The sequence below is a fragment of the Lytechinus pictus genome, chromosome 8, assembly GCF_037042905.1.
Source record: "Lytechinus pictus isolate F3 Inbred chromosome 8, Lp3.0, whole genome shotgun sequence".
In the NCBI taxonomy this organism is placed as follows: Eukaryota; Metazoa; Echinodermata; class Echinoidea; order Temnopleuroida; family Toxopneustidae; genus Lytechinus; species Lytechinus pictus.
In genome coordinates, this window is record NC_087252.1 from 11,097,283 (window position 1) to 11,119,747 (window position 22,465).

Sequence of the window (22,465 nt, forward strand, 5' to 3'; positions counted from 1 at the left end):
TCTCTCTCTCTTCCTCCCTCTTAATTCTCTTCTTCCGTTGTCATCACTCTCTTTAGCCAACTTGCAATTTTCTGCATCTTTTTCTCGTTTGTGTCCGCCCCTAAAATTCAACATCTTATTTTCCTCTATTCCCCCCTCTCTGTCTCCCTCCCATCTCCTATTCCATTTAATTATCCACATATTGTAGCCAACTCGTCCGTTTCCCTTCCTCTTGTCTGCTCTCTCTTCCTCTCCCTCAATATACCCCTTTTCTCCCCTTTCTTCCTCCAAATATTTATCTGACCCTCCAGCTAAAATGTCAAGCCTAAGCCAGTAAATAAATAAAAATAAAAGAAGCAAAACGCAAAAAATTTCTGTCAGATGATTTATTCAACAAAGTCTCTTTTATCCTAGTTACCATAGTAACAGTACTTATCAGCCAATCAAAATTAAGAAAAAGGTAGATGACAAGTGTTTATGAAAAATTCTCCTGTTATTCACCATGTTGTGCAGAGCACCCCATGCTAACGCCTTGGACTCTGTCACATTATTAAAAAAATACAAATTTAAGCACTGCATTGGCATCACTTTTCTTTTTAATTTGGTTGATCAACAATTCTTGCAGCCATGCTAGACAAAATATATGACCTGGGGCCCGTTCCAGAATGAGTGGCAATCATGCAATAGCAACTCTATTTTTCAACCAATCAACAGTGCGCATTTGGGACTTGCGACTGATTTTTTGACTTGCATTTAAACGCAATTCTTTCTGCAACGGACCCATGACATGAAAATATCCACAAAAAGTCGCACAATGCAATACATGGTGTAAAGTGAAACCTACCACACTATTCTTCTTCATCGTGGAAACCTTCCGATTGTTACAAGGCACCGTACATATGGCACCTTGACAGCGTATACAAGGCCTGCTTTTAGAAACATTGCCAATTCTCCTAAAGACGACAAGATCTCGTTGAAAAGGTCGAGTTCGGGTGGTCGTTTTAGGACCAACAATTGCCCAAGAAAGACACAGGGTGTACCGTGAAACCTACTACACTATCGTACAAATACATTTTTATAAAGTTTCAGTTGAATATCCCTACTAACAGAGGAGATTATCATCTTGAAAATGATATTGCTCACTACTAGTCAATGGCCCATATTCTGAAGTCGGGTTTAACTCAAACTCGGTTTAAAGTTGTGGTTTATGTATGGATAGCCAATTATTACAAAAATCACTAACAATATTTCAGCTCATTTGACTCTCAAATCTAGGAAGTATAAATAGATGATTTTCTTCACCATCGTTGAATCAGGAAAGAGCACAGTAACCATAAGAAACATACAACTTAATAAAAATTTTGACACTTTTGGCTTCCCATAATTTAAGCAGAGTTAGACCATGGTCTAAGTTAAATCTGACTTCAGAATACGGGCCAATGAGTCTAACCCTCAATACAAAGACAAGAATGTTCACCACCATAGAATGTTATCTTGATGAAAGAGGGATTTAAGTCAACATACTGAAGCACAATTACCCTAATACTGTGTAAAGGTGACAAAAGGAGGATAAGAAATCAATAAAGTTTCCCTAAAAGAGTCATTAAGTAGCCCCCAAAGTTGGCAAACTAATTAGGCACATCCTGTTCATTACAAAGAAGTATGAACACAAGAGCTTATGTAGTTGATAATACTGTAGTTACAAGAAAGGAATAGTTTGCTTTTCAAGAAAAAGTACGCGTTGCAACCTAATAACAAAAAGACATAATATGGCTCTAATTAAAACTGTAAAAACGTTTTTTAGGTTCGTTTTGTACATCAATTTTATCATGGGGCAGGAAATACATTTAGGCCTACTCTTTCAAAAAAAATACTTCTTCTTCTTGTCGGGTCACTACACAAGACCTGTCCAGTGGAGGGTACAAGATCTGGCTTGGGGTTAAAGGACTTCAGATCTTCAGCAGTGCATGGCTCTGGTAGGAGGGGGCAGACCAGAAGGTGTTGCATCGTCTGATCCTCCCCACACTCATAAATACTAAAGACTGATGTTCTACCTGAGGGCACTGTTAAAACAACTCTCGATGTCCTCAAACTGTAAATAACACAGTGCGACTTTTTTGTGGGTTTTGCCATGCCTGGTGGGCAGTGTCGTACGCAGGGGGGAGGGGGGGGGTGGTTACAGGTGTTCAACCCCCCTTTAATTTTATTGATACCCGACCCCCCCCCCCTAAAAAAATGTTGAAGACCTTTTTTTTGCTTGTCAAATTATTTTTGGGTACAAAAAGACCTAAAATTTGTGGTGAAGACCTTTAATTGTCAACATTTCATTCAGGTTGTTTGAACCCCCCCCCCTTTCAAAAATCCTGCGTATGCTACTGCTGGTGGGTGTTTCATAAAGCTGTTCGTAGGTTATGAGCGACTTTAAGAACGACTGGTAAACCTTTCTAACGCGCTAAACCATCGCCAATGAAAATATCATTTACCACAAAAAGGATCACCAGTCATTCTTAAAGTCGCTCTTAACTTACAAACAGCTTTATGAAAAGACCCCCTGGTCACATATTACCTACATGTACTTCAGGAGCAAATCTTAATTATAATCACATCCTGTTCCATTGAGACTCTACATAAAATCATATAAAATTTTCTTGGGCACTGCCATTCTATCATGTCTGCATGAGCCTTTCCAAATGAAGTGGTTGGTGTTTATGCAAATGGTTAATTCATGAGGTTGACGTTTGCATTTTCCAACCCTGTGGAATGTGAAAAATATGGAAATATTTGCTATGACAAGGAACATAATTATTTAAAGGACAAGTCCACCCCAACAAAAAATTGATTTGTATAAAAATAGAAAAATCTTGAACACTGAATATTTCATCAAAATCGGATGTAAAATAAGAAAGTTATGACGTTTTAAAGTTTTGCTTAATTTCACAAAACGGTTATATGCACATCCTGGTTGGTACACAAATGAGGAGACTGATGTCATCCACTCACTATTTCTTTTGTATTTTATTATATGAAATATTCTACTTTTCTCCTGATTGTCAAGTAAAACAACAATTAATTCCTCCCTAAACATGTGGAATTAGCATTGTTTAATACTATATGGTTCAGTCAAGTTGGTGTTTACTGTCAAATCTGTAAAAAATGAAAATCATATAATTCCAACAATAAAAAACAAAAGAAATAGTGAGTGATGGACATCATCGACTGACTCATTTGCATGTCACTGAGTTGTGCATATCACTGTTTTGTGAAAAATAAGCGAAACTTTAAATTGCCATAACTTTCTTATTTTACATCCGATTTTGATGAAAATTTCAGCATTATACTAGTTTGATTTTTCTCTATTTATTCATATCAAGATTTTTTTTCTGTTGTGGACTTGACCTTTAATAGTTCTGGCAGTTTCAATTGTAAATTTCTTACTTGGCCTACACCCACTTCATTATCTTTCCATTTGGTCTCATCCCACATGGTCAAATCCTCATTCATCTACAACCACTTCTTCGACATCTACTTAATTTGGTCTAATTATATTGTTTTGTTTCATTCCCAGTCAGGCTATACCCAGTTTGTCCAATATCAAATGGATTAACAGCACTTTGTCTAGATATAATCATTAGATGTAAAGCATATATTTATAAATTCAATATTCAGTAGTAGACAAAGTGGAAATTCCACTATTTGGGGATTAGATGGGATCGACTAGAATTAGACTATGAGGGTATTAGACCAAGTGTAGTATAATCTAAAAAATGGCAATAAGAACCAATGTGATATTAGACCAGGAGCCCGTCTTACAAAGAGTTGCGATTGATCGGATCAAATCGCAACTATGGAAAGCCAGCAAAGTCAACATATAAAATGCATGTTTGTTTTAAAAAAATTTAGATATTAAACCATGAATTCACTGATTTCTTAACAATTTGGTGTGTTCTCCTTTGTTTACAAAGGATATTTTGCAAATTTCCTGTAGAAAAAATTATGACACTGATGGATTTCCATAGAGTTACGATTGATTGGATCAATTGTTACTCTTTGTAAGACAGGGCCCTGTCTTATAAATAGTTATGATTGATCCAATCAATCTCAACTGTATGGAAATCCATCCATACCAAAATTTTTCTCTACATGAAGTTTGCACAATCTCCCTAGAAAACAAAGAGATTCACACTGAATCTTCAAGAGAAGGATGAATGTATGAATATACATCATTATCCTAGAATACACTTTGAACAAATTTGCATTTCAGATGTTGACGTTGCAGGCCGTCCATAGTTGTGATTGATTGGATCAATCACAACTCTTTGTAAGACAGGGCCCTGATGGGTTGAGTCATGGTAGTACGTGTAGATTGTCTGGGACGTCGATCCAAATCAATATAAGCTGCTTCAATGGCTGTACATTCTTCAGACAACAAGCTTTGTGGCTAGATGTAGCATGTCTCAATATCGAGATGAGTTCATTCTAGAATACCTCATAGAGGTGTAGTGACTCAATGGATAAGTCTCCAGACTTTGAAACATAAGGTCCGGGGTTCAAATCCCAACGCTGCACTCGCACCCTTAGGCAAGGCGTTTATCTACATTTGCCACTCTCCACCCAGGTGTAGTGAATGGGTGCCAGGTAGGAAGAAATTCCTTGAATGCTCGAGTGCCCGATCAGGGTAGCTGTGCTAAAGCCAGGAAAATAGTATGCAAAGCTTTAAAACATTTGTATGCGCTATATAAATGTTGCATATTATTATTGATATCATTAGAATTGAAACACTATTCTGAAACAGAGCCAATATTTCTTTCAAAGAGTTGTGAAAATATCGTTGAGATGGCTACGTTTGTAGGATCGCTCAGCCTTTGGTCTGTAGCATATGGTCTTGGTAAAGCATGAGAAGTCTCAAGGGTCACAGATGTGGATGGGAGACCAACACTGCTGCCTAAAGACACATCTGTAAAACTATCTTTTGAGTTGGTATCGATCAAGGTGGCAGAGATAATATTCTTGGCAGAACTATGCGAGATGTAAGACGGGTCTTCTGGTGTATCAGATTGAGAAGGAATTGCTTGGGCAGTAGACAAGTTCTCTGATCTAACAGTTGGAGAAGGGATATCCTTGACAGCGGGTGATGTCTGCGACTGGGATTCACTATCATCCTGCTCAGCATTGTGGTTGAGGTAAAGGTTAATCTTGTGCTTCTTGTTCATGTGGTACCTTAGGGAGATTTCGGAATTAAAGCGTCGCGTACATTTCGAGCACCGCAAATGACCTCGGTGATACTGCACCACGTGGTACTGCAAGAGATCTTTCCGCTTGAACTGCTTCCCACATTCAGGACACACACTCCACACGTTTGGAGTATGAATCCTCTTGTGTTTGTAGAGCGCGTGATGGGTGAAGAAACCCTTCCCGCACTGATCGCACCTGAAGGACCTGTCCTTCAAGTGCTTACTTTGAAGATGGGATTGATAGGATCTCCGAAGACGGAAACTCTCACCACATTTTACACATTTATACGGTTTCTCGCCCGTGTGGAGTCGTTCGTGATCCTGCAAACTCATATTCGAGGAGACACACTTGCCACAGTACTGGCAGGTGAATTCCCTTCTTTGCTCGTGTACGCGCTGGATGTGACCCTTAAGATTGGTTGGTTGCAAGAAAACTTTATCGCACATATGACACTTTTGCTTGGGTTTATTGTGGCATATCATGTGAGCTTGGAGGGTTTTATGATTGTGTTTGACAGCCCCGCAGATCTCGCATACATACATGTACTTCCCTCGATCATCAACCTTTTCAGGGTGAAAAGCTTCAATATGGCGTCTCAGGGTCGTCTCTGAGCAAAACAGGTTTTCACAGAATGTGCACATCACTTTTGATTTTCCATCATACTTTGATTTTGTGATAAACCTCACTCCTCCCCCATGCCCATGTGCCTGGCTTTGCTTTTGATGTTTTAATAGATTGCCTCGATTCCTGAATGTCGCACCACAATCATTGCATCTGAACTTGTTGCTATGGCTGCGTATGTGCGCCAGAAGTGTTTTAGATGAGAAGAAAGTCTGGCCACATGTTTTGCACGTCAAGGGACCCGTCTTGTGGTGGGGGATGTGCTTCCCCAAGGCCTCTGTGCTCGGAAACACACTACTGCAGACCTGACACACGAAGGCTTTATGCTGACTCATATGATTACGAAGATGTTTGTACACAGCAAAGCAGCTGCCGCACACAATGCACTGTAGAAACTGCTCGACCAGCTGCCGTCCATGCCTGAACTCATAACCACTGGATTCTGTAAGCTCTCTGCCCTTTTCAACAGACTTTTCAATCGCTTCAATCTGAGCCGCACTGGGTCGAGGTTCGTACACCTTGCACTTGTGGCATTTCTCCTCGACAAGCCCGCAGTGGGACTTCATGTGTAACCTGTGTCCCTCAAAAGTCTTGCTGACCTCACTGCAGTAATCGCACGCGACTTCTCCAACTGTACCAGAGCTCTTTCTCTTCTGAAGGATCTTTGGCACTTTTCTTGTGTTGCTTTCACTTTTTGGAGCACTGTTCTCCTGGTGAGGCACCAATACCTCCTCAACGCCGCTATCTTCCTCTACTTCAAGAGTGGGTGAGACATCCAACGAAGTAGGTTCTCCTTCACTTTCATTTGGACACCGCTTCTTGGATGGCAGGTGCGCCTTCTTCATGTGGTCTATGCATTCAGAGAACACGTGGAACTTTTTCTGGCAGCTCAGACAGTCATAGGTCTTTGATTTGTTACATTTTCGCTTTCTGCTTGTGGAGGATTTCTGGTTCGATGCTAGCTTGGCATCTGAATGAATTGGGAATGGAAATGGAAAGAAGAGATAAGAATATATAGTAAAGATTGATATAATGTACCTGTTTTTAAGACATGATTATGTTTAATTGTAAATTATTTACTTGTGATATTTACTGTCTTATTACCGTGAAATGTTTAACTTTGTACTGCATGTGTACTTGTTTTTAGGGGATAACCTAGATAAGTAATTTTACTTTTGTTATACCCTCCACTGTACTATAATATGCTGACTCTCATTGTGAGTTTTATGGTGAACAGGGGTTTGCGCACACAGTGCTGGAACTCTAGAATAGTATTCCACACAGTTTAAGGCAAGTTGATGCAATTGGGCAATTTAAATGTGCATTGAAAACATATTCATTTAACTGATAATCATCAGCACTACCAGCAGCTTTCCCTCATCTTTTCTTCTTTCTTATTCCTAATGCACATTGAGACCTTAGGGCAATTCCATAAAACATGTACGTCCGACCCCCTATATGTGGGACCTTCATGAAATTTTCTGTCTCTGATTTCTTGTTCTTTTGACAGTCTGTAATGTTGTCTAAGGACCATGACTTGGTCAGTTTATGGAGTGAATTAAGACTTGGGGAAAAATGGGGGTCGGACGTACAGAAAGGTTGATCATTTTATGGAATTGCCCCTTAGTAAGGTGTAATGCACTATAAAATTGTGCTATTATTATTATTACTATCAAGAAGATGAAGGTAAATGGAGAAGAAATTCAACATAAATGCATAAGGACTGCATTTGAATCATGTTCGGTCAAAAGACTTCAGCTGTATTAGTATTAGGGTTAAAAGTTCTATTAGTAGGAGTGGGCTATATAAATGGGTGATTTTTGGTTTGACTGTGACAAAAATTTTTGTGTGTTCCTTTTACCTTATCTCAACATAAAATGACAATATTTTTTGTCTCGGGTACGAGAAAAAGTGTGCCGGGCCAAAATCCAAAATGGCCGCCAAAACCCCCCAAATCACATTTTAGGCCACAATTTCTTTATTTGGTGGCCTTTTTCTCTGGTTTTGGTGTCTATTCATATGTTTTTGGGGGTGGGCAATTTGTTTTTCCTAAAATTAGTACTTTTAAATCATTATTTGTAAAGTAGGAGATTTTACTTAAATTTAAACATTTTTAGAGCCCTTTTTAAGCCCAAAAGGAGGTTTCATCATCTTGTGATTCTTGGACAATAGACGATACCAATTGAACAGTAGCAAGCTGCTTCATAAAGCTATATTGCTTTTGTTCCTCTAAATTGGCGTTAACAGATATGTGCAAAATATATCTTATCAAATGAAAGAAAATATCATTCATTCATAAGGGCTATACGGTGTACAATGTACTGTACATACTACACTGCATATATCCATGCACTGACCACCATGACATACATGTATAACAAAGCCTACAGGTACAGTATATAAACTATAGTGTCAAAGAAATGAGTTCCTGATGTTAAAAATTTGATTGTGAATTTGACTGCTTGTCAGCTGATGTACATGACCTAACCCGATGTAAAATAAATTGCACATAAACATCAGTAGGCGATATCATATCATAGAGCTATAGCTCTATGATCATACATGTATATACGTACATAGCATTTGTTGCTATATCTTCTTCATTTGGAGGTTTTTTTACCTTGTTGTTGTTGTATGTTTATGGGGTCAGGTAAATACCATGGCAACACTGATCAACAGACAATCAGAATCAAGGATTCCAAGCAAGTTACCATAATGGTAACTTTTATGCAACAGGGCCCAGAAAAGCTATGTAGGGTTGACTATAATCCATTGTTATTGATATTTACCCCTCTCCGCCCCCTGAATTAGCATGTTAGATAAAACATCATGTCTTCAATATCTGAGACAAAACATATCTTCAATGTCAGAGGCATCTAATTCTAAACCTAAGAGCTCATTTCTATGACACTATAGTTTATACAGACCTTGCTATATGTCATGGTTGTCAATGCATGGACATACATGTAACTATATGCAGTGCAGTATATGTACATACACTGTACAGTATGGATAAATGGCATATTTTATTTAATAAGATATACGCAAATATCCGTAAAACCCAAAGTAGAGGAATAAAAGCAATATAGCTATATGAAGCTGCTTGCCACTGTTGAACTAGTATCGTCTAATATCCAAGAACCACATGACGATGAAACCTACTTTTAAGCTGCAAAATGGCTCTAAAAATTGGTAAATTTGGGTAAAATCACCTCTTAACTCTACAAATAAAGGTTTAAAAGTACTTATTTCAGGAAAAACAAATTGCTTGTCCCCAAAAACATATGAATAGACACCAAAACCAGAGAAAAAGGCCACCAAATAGAGAAGTTGTGGCCAAAACTGTGATTTTGGGGGTTTGGCGGCCATTTTGGATTTTGGCCCGGCACACTTTTTTCTCAGACCCGAGACAAAAAATATTGTCATTTCATTTTGAGATACATTACAAGGTATAAAAAAACTGTTGCCATATAGAAATGACAAAAAAAGTATTTTTGACCCATGTACAAGTATAGCCCAATCCTACTATCAGGTTATCACATTACATTAAATAGAGGTATTACAACATAATCAAGGATGAATTGTTTGTCACTTTATTAGAATGAACAAAAAGAGATATTTTGGGGTATATATTCAGTGTCCAAAGGGGAGAGTTGTACATCTGTGACATCACAGATATTGGTCGCATTGCCAAAGGTAGGATCTCCACAGCATTAATAGTGATCTTGGCATTCAAAAGCTATTAACTTTCTTATTGCTTGTCCAATTGTGCTCAAACCTTTATTGATCTACACTAACATGCTCAGATTTCATTCTCCATTAAAGGTCATGCAAGTAACTTGAATGTAAGAGCATCTGTAGCCTAATATTGAAATGGACTTTCTTACCTTATTATTATTCTTCCTAAATGTAACATATTTAAAATGATACAAAAGCTCAAAATTATTTTTTTGATTGTTCTTAAAACAAGAATTCTTCTCTTACCTGAACCATCGGTGATGATATTTTGAACAAAGGCATTGAGTTTCATCGTCTCCTCATGGGCTCTGTGAAGCTCAGCTAATTTCTCCTCTAAAGTCTTCCTTTTCCTGTTAGTTCCTTTGGCTATACATATAATATTGAGAGAAATGGAGATAAGATTTAGGGGTGAGGGGGGGGGGGGGTGGGTGGGTGTGAGCAGGGCTGATTGTTTTTAACCCAAATTAATAAATGTATTTTACTTCTACTTAAATTTGGTAGTATTATGACAATTAAAGGGGAATCCAATCCAAATAAAAACTTGTTTTTTCGAGGGAAAAGAAAAATCAGACAAGTTGACAGGTGAAAGTTTGAACAATATCGGACAAGCAATAAAAAAGTTATGAATTTTTAAAAGTTGTAATTATTGGTAATCATTATACCCATGGAGACTTCAAACTGGCAGCATAGGTGATGTCATAGTGATGTAAGGCAAGGACTACTCTTCCATGTACTCCAATACAGAAAATGGCTAAAATGTCATTACTTCAAATTATATTTTTCTTTTATGAGGATATAAAACAATATACTCCCTGTGTTATTTAGATTGCTGGCCCAGGGGAATGGTACTTATAGGAGAAAACCACAAATCTATGATAATTCGTAAATTATACAAATAGTATGAAGTATAATTAGAATTCTATTAGTAATAATGAAGTATAAGTCGAGGAGGATAGCATTTCCCAGGTGTTAGGCAGTGAAATTCACACAATGGGATTCAAAGCAATCAAAATTCCACACAGGACCAGTTCTCTATAAAAGGCCCTAACCAATGAATAGGAACCATCTTTTCAAAGACGGCTAAGATCATACAAAAACACAAAGATCTTGTAAAGAACTAAAAACAGGATTGCTTTCCAATCCACTTAAGTAATTTTTCAAGATGTACACACCAAATAATCATTTGGTTTGTACAAATTTGTTGTATGTGTTTGAATGGGGCGCCGTGGTCTAGTGGTTACGACTCTCGTCTTTCAATCAGACGGACATGGGTTCAAATTCCAGGCATGATATGTTTTCCTTCTGCAATAAATATACCCACCATGTGCTGCACTCAACCCAGGTGAGGAGAATGGGTACCGACAGGATCAACTCCTTGATTGCACTGAGCGCTAAGAGGCAGCTCGTGCTTAAGTCGGGGATAATAATACTAACAATGTGCCTCGGAATAGATTATTTCTAGATAGATGGCGCTATATTCCAACAAAATAAGTTCTGCATTTCAAAATTGACTTCTGTATAATCGGGAGGGAATAAAATTGTTTTGATGCAGTCATGCAGGGTGGGATCCTCCTCAACTTATACTTCATTATTACTAATAGAATTCTAATTATACTTCATACTATTTGTATAATTTACGAATTCTATTACGTAACATTCGTATAAGTCTTCAGAGGATAGCATGTTCAAAGCCACATATCAGAAGTCAATTTCAAACAATTTGAAAGTTATCTCCCCTAATGATCTCATAAAGATCATATTACCTCAACGTGGTCATACGATGTTGCCACTTGCCAAACTAGAAATATTTATAACACTTCAGAATGAATTGACATTATGAAAATGTAATTAAGGAACACTGAATCAGCCAATGATTATATTTATATAATTATTAATAAATTGTTTCTCAATGAAGGCGAGGAAATTAATCAGTGAAATATTCCTCATCGATTCATCTTGCAAATTATCTCCGATCAATCAAGTACATATCATACTTCTATATAATCCATTGATATAAATGTGAAATATTTTCAAATAATTTTTATATCATTTTAAGGTTTTCTACATCAGCAGTAGAGGCGAAAATGGCCTCACTGGAAGAGCCATATATAATAATCGACGTTTAAGATAAGAATAACTAATGTTGGAAGATTCATCGTACTATATAAGGATGAAAATAATATCTTGCTTCAGATATCAAAAGTCAAGATATTTCTCTATGATCAAATCAAAAGTTTAGTGGTGAAGGAGGTAGTTAATTATTGATGAAACGCGGAACAATTACTGAGGCATCATGGTCAGATGGTATAAAATGTAAAAACTAATTCAGTTTTTGATCTGAGACAAGGTTACTAAATATTTTTAGGGGGTTCCAATGGGTGAATACTAGACAGTAATCTTTGTCATGTTTGTGCACCTTTAACCTGAGAAGAGTAGTTTAGAAAAAGCAATCAACAAAGAAGAATTCATAATTGAAGAGAACAAAGTAGTGATGTTCAAATAATTTTCTCATCGTACAAAATAACTTTCATGACAACTCTTGAAAGTGAAATTTGGATGGTTCATTCAGCGTTTGAGCACGCTGGACGTAATTGCTGTCAGCAGAGAAGAGCAGAATTATTGACGTCAAAATAAGAAGATATAATTTATGATTGCCCCGAAAAGATTAACATTCAACAATTTGGTACAATGAAATTGAATCAAACTTCCTTGTAATTTGGTGTGCCAAGTAAAAGGATATTCTCCCGAATTGGAAGTCCATAAAAGGCTGTAATGAATTTAGATGTAAGAAAACTTGAAAAGAAAAGCTTCCTGAAAGATTTATAAACTTGATAACCATGGTTTAGATTAAATGAAATTTCATGTTTTCAAATTTTGTTCGACTAATGAATTTTATCATTACAATTGATAAAGAGTTATATTGCTGTCAAATACTGTAATTGAGACAAGGAGTTCAACAAGGATTTGTAGGCAGTAAATTGCCTTAATTCAATGGGTAGGTCCATGATTCAATAATACTTGATTATCAGCATAGTGGTGGTCGAGGGTGTAGTTTACAGCACAGCTTGCAAAATTGGAGTTTATTCTTCTAATCAAACATACGTATCAATTTGAATAGTTAATGATATTGGTATTCATTTGTTTGTGAAAAACAAACGTGTTTTAAAAAATTATTGTTCTAGGGCATAGGTGCCGTGCAAGAAATTGATTCCTAAACATTTATGTTGGTAGTTAGCAGGTCAGATACCTTACAAAACATGATCGCGACACCTATAAACATGCTAACGATATTAGCAGTGATTGAGATCAATCATAGGTTGTGGAGTATCCGGTTTGAGTATAAGCATAATTGACTGCCACAATAAGTAATGAATCTTAATGTTGATAATTGTCAGAAATTAATTTGAGATACAAGTCCAAAATGATGACACTTCGATCTCCAATTTTTTATACATGACATAACATAGTCGTCTGATTGAATGATGTAAATAGTAAAAGAACCAACCAGGTTAGGTCCTAGATGTTTTTAACTTTCCCCTGTAAAACAGACCTCGAGAGCTCGCTTCCAGAAATCCCAGTTTTATTGTTATTCATTTTTTTTTTTTTTTTCAAACTATTTATCAACACAATTTCATTTTTTTTTGTGTGTGTATTTCCCTCATGATCGAGGAGTTAGTAATGAAAAAACTCAATTTCAGTGATACAAATGTACAAATCAAAGCAGCATCCTCTAGGGATCATAATGGCTTATACAATATTTTATATCAGATGACTGATTGTTAACATTCATGAAAAGTTCTCTTGGGAATCCATGTATTATATAAAGTTACTTTAAATATAGTTAAGTCTTCTTGGTAGCATACTGTATAATTTTGCATGGCACAACGTTGATGGTTCATGGTTGATAGTCTTGTACAAGATGAGTACAGGGTGGAAGAAATTTCAACTTTGATTAAAGAATGGATCTCTGTCCAGTGTTTTTACCAATACCAAAATTGTCGGAATGCATGTCTGCATACATTCTAAACTTTTGAAAGGTTTAAAGGTTACTTAATCCAACTTGTTGTACACTTCGGGAATTTGGAATACTCTTAGTATCAACGGCTTGCGTTGGAAAGGATAATTAGGTGCTTTGTCAAGTTAGAAATCCGATCTGTTTAAATCTTCCTTGTTCAATCTTTTTAATTAAAATCTTCTTTGTTCAATGAATAGATAACAAGAATACATGTACATGTATATAGGTCCATGGTCTGACAAATCTTCAATGTAGGTTGTCAAGGACAACATGAATGAATGGGAAGGTCTATCGGCAAAAGAATGTTCAGGCTTGGGCATGTAGCCTATTTACAAAGTCTGGTGAAAATGTACTAGCTACCTCTTTTATATAAGAATATAGTAATGAGCTATTCATTTAGGCGCCTTGCACGGATGAACTACTAGTTGGAACAATTTTGCGTGTATTATTAGGAGTGGGCTATACATGGTTCAAAAATACTTTTTTTGTAATTTCAATATGACAACAGTTTTTTTTATTCCTTGTAATGTATCTCAACATGAAATGACAATATTTTTTGTCTCGGGTCCGAGAAAAAAGTGTGCCGGGCCAAAATCCAAAATGGCCGCCAAAACCCCCCAAAATCACAGTTTTGGCCACAATTTTTTTATTTGGTGGTCATTTTCTCTGGTTTTGGTGTCTATTCATATGTTTTGGGGGGCAGGCAATTTGTTTTTCTTATATTTAGTACTTTTAAACCATTATTTGTAGAGTTAAAAGGTAATTATACCTAAATTTTCCCATTTTTGTAGCCTTTTTTCAGCCAAAAAGTAGGTTTTATCATCCTGGGGTTCCGGGATATTAGATGGTACGGGGTCAACAATAGCAAGCAGCTTCATATAGCTATATTGCTTTTATTCCTCCACTTTGGGTTTTACGGATATTTGTGAAATATATGTTATTAAATAAAAAAATGTCAATTATCCATTGGGGCTATACAGTATACATATGTACAATGTACTGCACATACATACTGCACTGCATAAATGCATTGGCCACCATGACAGATAACAAGGCTTGTATAAACTATACTATAGTGTCATAGAAATGAGCTCTCAGGTTTAGAATTAGATGCCTCAGAAATTGAAGATATGTTTTGTCTCAGAAATTGAGGACATGTTTTGTCAAATATGCTAATTCAGGGGGCGGAGAGAGGTAATTTACACTGTAGCTATTCTGGGCCCCTTTGCACAAAAATTTACCATTATGTTAACTTAACTTAATGGTAACTTGCATGCAATCCTTTATTCTGATTGGCTGTTGATCAGCGTTACCATACTAGCAGTTACCTGACCCCATAAACATAGGCCAGTTAGACACCAGAACCAGGTTTAAAAGAAGCCTCCAAATGAAGAAGATATGGCTAAAAATGTGATGTACGTATATATACATGTACATGTATGTGATATTTACATGTAAGTGTAATTTACGTTGCTAGTTTCACCATGTACATCAGCTGACAAGGAATCAAATTCACAATCTAATTCTAAACCTTTGAAGCTCATTTCTATGACACTATAGTTTATATACAGGCTTTGTCATATGCCATGGTGGTCAATGCATGGATATATGCAGTGTAGTATGTACAGTGCATTGTACACCGTATAGCCCCTATGGATAAATGACATTTCCTTTTATTTGATAAGATATATTTCACAAATATCCGTAAAACCCAAAGTGGAGGAATAAAAGCAATATAGCTACATTAAGCTGCTTGCTATTGTTGACCTCGTACCATCTAATATCCCAGAACCCCAGGATGATAAAACCTACATTTTGGCTGAAAAAAGGCTACAAAATTGGGAAAATTTAGGTATAATTACCTTTTAACTCTACAAATAATGGTTTAAAAGTACTAATTATAGGAAAAACAAATTGCCTGCCCCCCCAAACATATGAATAGACACCAAAACCAGAGAAAATGACCACCAAATAAAAAAATTGTGGCCAAAACTGTGATTTTGGGGGGTTTTGGCGGCCATTTTGGATTTTGGCCCGGCACACTTTTTTCTCGGACCCGAGACAAAAAATATTGTCATTTCATGTTGAGATAAGGTAAAAGGAACACAAAAAAACTGTTCCCATAGTAAAACCAAAAATCACCCATTTATAGCCCACTCCTAGTATTATATATTGTTGTCTGGTAAACCTCAGACAATGAGATTTGCATCTTGGCAATTAAAATTTATTTCAACATGAAGTTCCTTCCAGATCCATAATCATTTAATGAAGCATTTTTTATCATGCTTTTTTCCTTTGAGGAATGTAAAGCTTCATATTACAAGCAACAAATGGATGATAGTTGAATTTCGTGACAAAACTTGGCTTTTCCCAGCTTAAAAGCAATTCAAATGACTATGAATTTGCCACTAACCAATCGGGTTATGCGAATATGTAAAATGGCACAGTAGTAAGTCTATGCATTATCCACGCGAGTTGTGAGATATCTAGCGATAATATCGCTGTTGTGAAGCTCTTGGTACAACTGTTTAACACAAGAGCATATCGATCATCGTTTTATAAGCAGTGAAGAAGATTCCCTGCGTTGTGCAAAATGCCTTTTGTGTACAATGTACTCTAGGTTATAAAGAGAGGCCTGTGCCAGTCCATGTTATAGCGATGTCAGTTTATACTCCAAATCGATGCTTTTTAAACATGTTTAAACGAAAATGGTTCTTGTAAAAGATTCCTATGAGGGATAATTCAAAATGTAGGCATAACAATTTTTATACATAGATACACATGTTCATAATGTCCGGGAATGTCACCCATTATTATGATATGGCGAAAGATTCATGCCAATCTATGGCAAAGGAATGGTAGCATCTATAGAGTAAGAAACTCTCCATCTTTGGGATGGTGAAAACAAAATCGACTGTCAGAGCAGTATTAACTAATACAAGTAAATCCAGTACACAGTTGGCCATGACCATCAGTATTATCGGTGCTCCGGTGTCGTATTGAATTCTTCTGTACACAATCCGATTGGAATATAGGCGTATATACTGTAGTAATTACTCGACAACAATTTTAAGAAGGGTTAAATTAAATCCATTGGTCCAGCACAGTTGCTGTTATTGGTTGGTATACTAACCACACATTAGAACGAGTATTGTAGAAAATTTGGCAATGCCAAGTAAGAAAAAGTTGGAAGCAATTTTATTATTCGGATGAATTGAAGTCAAAATAAGGCTGTAATAAGGGTAAGGCTCGCAATCCAAATCAATGACATGGTTCGATGTCATATCAGCATACGGTTTAATTCGATAAACCAAAGAGTTTAGAGAGTAAATCATTATAATGATGTGAAGGTGTGCTGAATCAGCGAAATTTCTAGAAGAAAAGATAGGGCAGCGCCCTAATGAAGAAACAGTGTAGGGCAGCCCCCTGATGTAGAAAGGTATGGCTCACATACCAAAAATATGGGTGGAGGAGCCCTCCTGCCCAAGTCAGCATGACTTGCATGCCTTAAAATATCAGAGACTGCCATGATAGCTGCCGCTTTTACTCAACTCCAGGCGGCTTTCCATGCCTGCTCCCCAACGGAGAGCAGGGCTGAAGGAGACCGTAGGCTTACGTCTCCTCAATACTCACCATGAAGATAAAGATGTGTAGTCACTGCCGTCACACTTGAAAAAGATGGTTCCTATTCATTGTTTAGGGCCTTTTATAGAGAACTGGTCCTGTGTGGAATTTTGATTGCTTTGAATCCCATTGTGTGAATTTCACTGCCTAACACCTGGGAAATGCTATCCTCTGAAGACTTATACGAATGTTACGTAATAGAATTAAGTACATGGCCTATGGGAAGTTGTCCTTGCCCCTTGTCATGATTTACTTAGTACCCTGTTGCCGATTTGAAATCTACATAGTCTTAGGGATCTCAATATTAAAGCAGTCATAACTTTCTTATTGCTTGTCCGATTTCCTTCAAACTTTAACCATTCTGTTTTATTTATTTTTCTCCTTTCCACGTAGCAGTTTATGACCAAGGCTGGATTCCCCTTTAAACCCAGGTTTAACACTGGTCTAACCTAGAATTTTAAACCACACTTCTATGAAATGCTGGGCTCTACAATATTTCTTCCACATTTGTGGCAATTATAATATATCAAATATGGTACACTGTAGTTCATTAAAATTCATTACATTTTGTGTTTTTATAATCTTCCCATTTCATGGCTCAATTAATTTTTTGACAACTTTTTTTGCAAGAGGATATGAATGATTTTTAATAGGTAAATTAGATGACCACTGGCACTCCATAAACGTATGGTCTAAGTTAACCCAGGTTAAACTAAACCATGGCTACGAGAATACCACCACATTAATTTTCTTGTGTTCATGACCAGAACAAAATCACTGACAATCTCCATTGAAAAGACCAAAAAAAAAATTGAAAAACAAAATATGAATAAAAAATTTACAATAATAAAATGCACCCCCCCCCCAAAATGTGATGCTGTTTATAAAGTACATTAAATCAGAATCTCACAAGGAGACTGTGAATTAACAAAATATGGGGGGGGGGCTTCATTTAATTAAGGACTTTGAGTTTATGCCTAATTAGCATCTGTTTTAAGGTTTTTTCATAGAAAATTTGATTTTCCAATTTTGTACATTATGGTATGGGTAGTGTGGAAATTTGGTCAGTTGCATTCATAAACTTTAAAAAAAGAAAATGGGAAAAAATCAACCAACTAATTTTTTATAGCTACCGGTATATGAAATCAAAACAACTACCCAAACATAACTTTCAAATAATCTAAAATAAATAAATAAACTTGGTAATAAAGCAACCTTGATCATATTTTGTAGATAGAAAACTCTGGTCAATCACCTTACAGTTTGTCCAACATAAAAAATTTAGCATTTTTGAACCCTTCCTGCATGAAACCTATGATTGGATATTTTCTTTTAATTTGATGTAACATGGTGACCTTCAATTTATCCTAACATATTTTTTTACAAAACAAACAATATATGTATGTTGTCAAATAGAGAATGAATTCTAAATAAAAGTTTGATTCAGTACTTTTTGTATGGATCAGTTTTCTCTATTGGGAGCCACTTGGGTTTATTTTGGGGGTGATTATAGTTCCATGTGCATTTGTTTATTTTACTATGAGTTGAAATCCAAAATCTTGATATATATTTGAAATAAAGCCAATACAAGATTTTTTTAACATTTCCACATTTGCTTGTAAAATTCCTTCCACAAATCAACATGAGCCTCAAAAGGTACCAATACTAGCAAATCAATTATCACCTGTACATTCTTGAGGACTTTGGGGCAGATCTTCCTCGGTTATTTCCTGCTTCCTTTCCTCCTTCTTCTCTCCCTTCCGCTCTACCCGTTTCCTCTTCTTCTCCACCTTCCTCTGGTCCATCCTCTTTGATCTGATCATCTTCTCCGTCTTTCCCTCTCCATCTCTGATGAAATCACTGTCTACCCTTTTCTTTGAGCACCTCCTAGACCTTCGGAGACTGGGTCTTTGAACACCCTGGATGTTCTGTAGGTTGGCATGACCAGCATCTTGTGAGTTTCCTTCAAGTTCCCCACTCCTGGGTCTTGGCTCTGCTGCAGATGATACTTTATTCATGAAGGAACATTTGGTATGAGATGTCTTCCTACATCTATTTGTAGATGATTTTGCTTTTGTTATTTGCTCCTTCTTCAATTTTTCATTTGGCCCGTCTCCATCGATACAGATACAATCTTCCTGACAGGTACCAGTTGCTTTGGAAGCACCAGCAGTCTTGGCAGGTGGTGATTTTCTTGGTTCTGGAGTTGCTATCTTTGAAGATGGTGTGTCTATGTGCAACAACACTGGAGGCACTTGTGATATTGTCTCATTGCACTGCTCTTTCCCATCAGTACGAACAACACCTGCAGCATTTTCGCGAAAAAATACCGATTCATCATCCCTTGCCACTTCAACATGATTATGATCGCAGGAAGAAGCAACATCTTCTGCAGAGGACAGTTCTTCCCTGCCTGAATGCTTTATTTCCAATCCATGTACTTTCTTTGCATCAACAATGATTTTGGCACCTACTGCAGCCTGCGCTATGATATCACCGGGGTTCATGAGCAATGCAGTTTGGACCTGCCCAGTGGAACTAGTTCCCCCTCTACCAGAGTTTGGTGCTGTTTTATGAGTATCCACCCAGGGATTCCCCTGAGTGCCATCTCTTGGATTGAAACATGAATGGGGATCATCAGTATCCCTGTCCTCCCCAGCGATACGACAGGACTCACCAAGTACACTGGCAGCTGCATCCGCAAGGACGTTGATTCTATCCCCATCTTGATTCTGGGCATGGCTGGCGTCACCCTTGTCCTCGTCTACCACCTCATCATCATCGTCATCATCGCTCTCTTCTGTTACGCCATGAGTCTCCATCATGTGCTTCTGTAAGTTCAAAGCTTTACTAAAAGCTCTCTTGCACATCATGCAACCATACGGTTTCATCTTCCTTGAAGATTTTGTTTCATCCACTGGAACGTTGCATGGTGATGCTGCCCTTCTCATTGTCGTGGTAGGTTCAACTGATGGCTCCATCTCATATTCCGTCCCCTCTTTTGAATACGCTTTAACTCTGGATCTGGATAGGTCGCCCTACATAGAAAAGAGACAAGTAAAATATCTCTCATAAAGGAGTGATCTCCCTTTTATATAGCATCATCAAAAGCGTCATAAATTGCACACAGTAGCTACATTTGGAACCTGTGACATGCCCAAGGAATGACCGAGGGCATTTACAGTTTTAACTTTAGGTAACAACTGCAAGAAACTGATCTAATGCCTGAGCAAAATGATAAATTAATGTTTTACAAGAATGTGGAAACTGATCAATATCATCCCAAAACATAACCATACACAAAGCTGTTGCTTTGCAAGCGTTGTGCTGTATCACTTCTGTGACATATAAATGCATACTACATTTAATAGTGCTTGCCAAATGCCTCCACCATTTCCAGGAAAGGCTAATTGGCACAAATCAGCTGACTGCCCTACTCGCGTCCGTAACGTTGGGGAAGTACAATAAGAAACAAGATGGCGGCGTAAACATCGGGCAAGTCTCTTCCGTCTTTTCACAATATTTTTTCATTTTTTTGATGAATTCTTGTTTTAAAAATTACAACGAGAGCGTAGAAATGTCGGAAATTAAGTTTTATCCCATTTACATGATTTAGAGCTAGATCTTTTAGAAGGAAAGTAGAAATCTCGGGGGCGAAAGTTTCAGGGTTTTTTGCGGTAGGCCTACACGCAGATGAATGGGGAGGACTGCCTGGCTTCGTATGAGAGTAACCTTACGTTAGTAAATGATTTTACTCTCTAGAAGCCGCCTGGCTACCCACACCCACACCACCCATCTCATCTTACAACACCCAGGTCAAGTACCCGATGCGTTTAATGCCCAGGGCCAGGAGGGCCCTGCATCATATACATCCAGAGACCAGATCCAACATAAAAACCAGTACGTGGGACGTACATTAAATAATTATATGATCTTGATCCATTCGAAGAGTCAAAGAGAGCTTCTTATGTACCACAAAAAGACGTTGATCTAATTTGAACTTACCTAACTTTCCTCGATTCACATTCATGCCACAATAAATCAGAATAAAGACATCTAGCATTAAAACTAAACTTAAAGTAAAATCGAATCACTCACGCACGTCTTTGTTTGCTGGGTTTGTTATTGAATAACGATCGTAGAGGGCTTCAACTCGAATCAGCAATATCGAAACTCTGATCCTCTTTGCATTTTATGGCTCCAGTTATTTTGGAATGGAATTATACCTCGGTCACATTTGCTCTACGTTGGACGTACGGCGAGTCGAAAACAGCCGTTTTAACATTTTTTGTACCAGTTACATATAGGTGGTTTGAATAAAACGACTGTTTTCGACTCGCCTTACGGCCAACGTAGAGCAAATGTGACCGAGGTATTAATCTGCTTTTATTGTGCCCCCCCCCCTCTGCTTTTATTCGAATAAAGTTACTAGAACATCTACAATCCATATTTGCTTCATTAAAGGACAAGTCCACCCCAACAAAAGTTGATTTGAATAAAAAGAAAAAAATCCAACAAGCATAACAATGAAAATTTCATCAATATTGGATGTAAAGTAAACAATTTATGAAATCTTGCTCGGTACATGGTATGCAAATATATATGGGGATCGATGACGTCACTCACTCACTATTTCTTTTGTAGTTTGTTATATGAAATATAATGTCTAACCTGTCTAACGAAATGTCTAACCTCCGACAGACCTGTGATCACTGCAGAGACTGACCCAAGACAGACGGGAGTGGAGAGCTTTTGTACATGTTGCTGCCCTACATGCCAGGAGGCATAACGGGCAGTGATAAGTAAGTATGTGGAATATGAAATATTTTAGTTTTCTCCTCATAATTTGCCCTGTGAAACAAAGTTTTATTTTCCCTGAACATGTGGAATTACTGTAGTTTTCACATTTTATGGTTCAGTCAAGTTGGTCCTTATTGTCTTAATATAGTAGAAACTAAAATATTGTACAATATTTAGTGAGTGAGGAACATCATCGACTTTCTGCATGTGCATCTCACTGAATTGCGCATAATAACTGTTTTGTTAAACAATAAGCGAAAAATAAAAATGTCTATTTTGCATCCGACTTTCAGCGTTGTGCTTGTTTGATTTTTCTCTATTCATTCAAATCAGCATTTTTCTATAGTAGGGTGGACTTGACCTCTAAGGATGTATTGTGGGAAGCCGATGCAATTCCATGGTAAATGAGATTGATATCATATAGCACCAAGAAAGTATAGGTCCCTCCTTCCCACA

General features: G+C 37.2%; 1 protein-coding gene across 2 annotated transcripts; it reads right to left on the reverse strand.

Moving 5' to 3' along the window:
* Positions 1-350: 350 nt before the first annotated feature.
* Positions 351-21,347, reverse strand: LOC129266327 (zinc finger protein 227-like). Of its 2 annotated transcripts, none has more exons than XM_064103568.1 (4): positions 21,308-21,347; positions 18,894-20,247; positions 9,817-9,936; positions 351-6,802 (listed from the first exon to the last, which is right to left on the reverse strand). In XM_064103568.1, the coding sequence occupies exons 2-4, from the start codon at positions 20,188-20,190 to the stop codon at positions 4,758-4,760; spliced, it is 3,462 nt and encodes a 1,153-aa protein (XP_063959638.1). In that variant the 5' UTR covers positions 20,191-20,247; positions 21,308-21,347; the 3' UTR covers positions 351-4,757. The 2 variants fall into 2 exon arrangements, with proteins under 2 accessions (XP_063959638.1, XP_054760146.2); XM_054904171.2 differs by having other exon boundaries at positions 21,215-21,340.
* Positions 21,348-22,465: the final 1,118 nt, after the last annotated feature.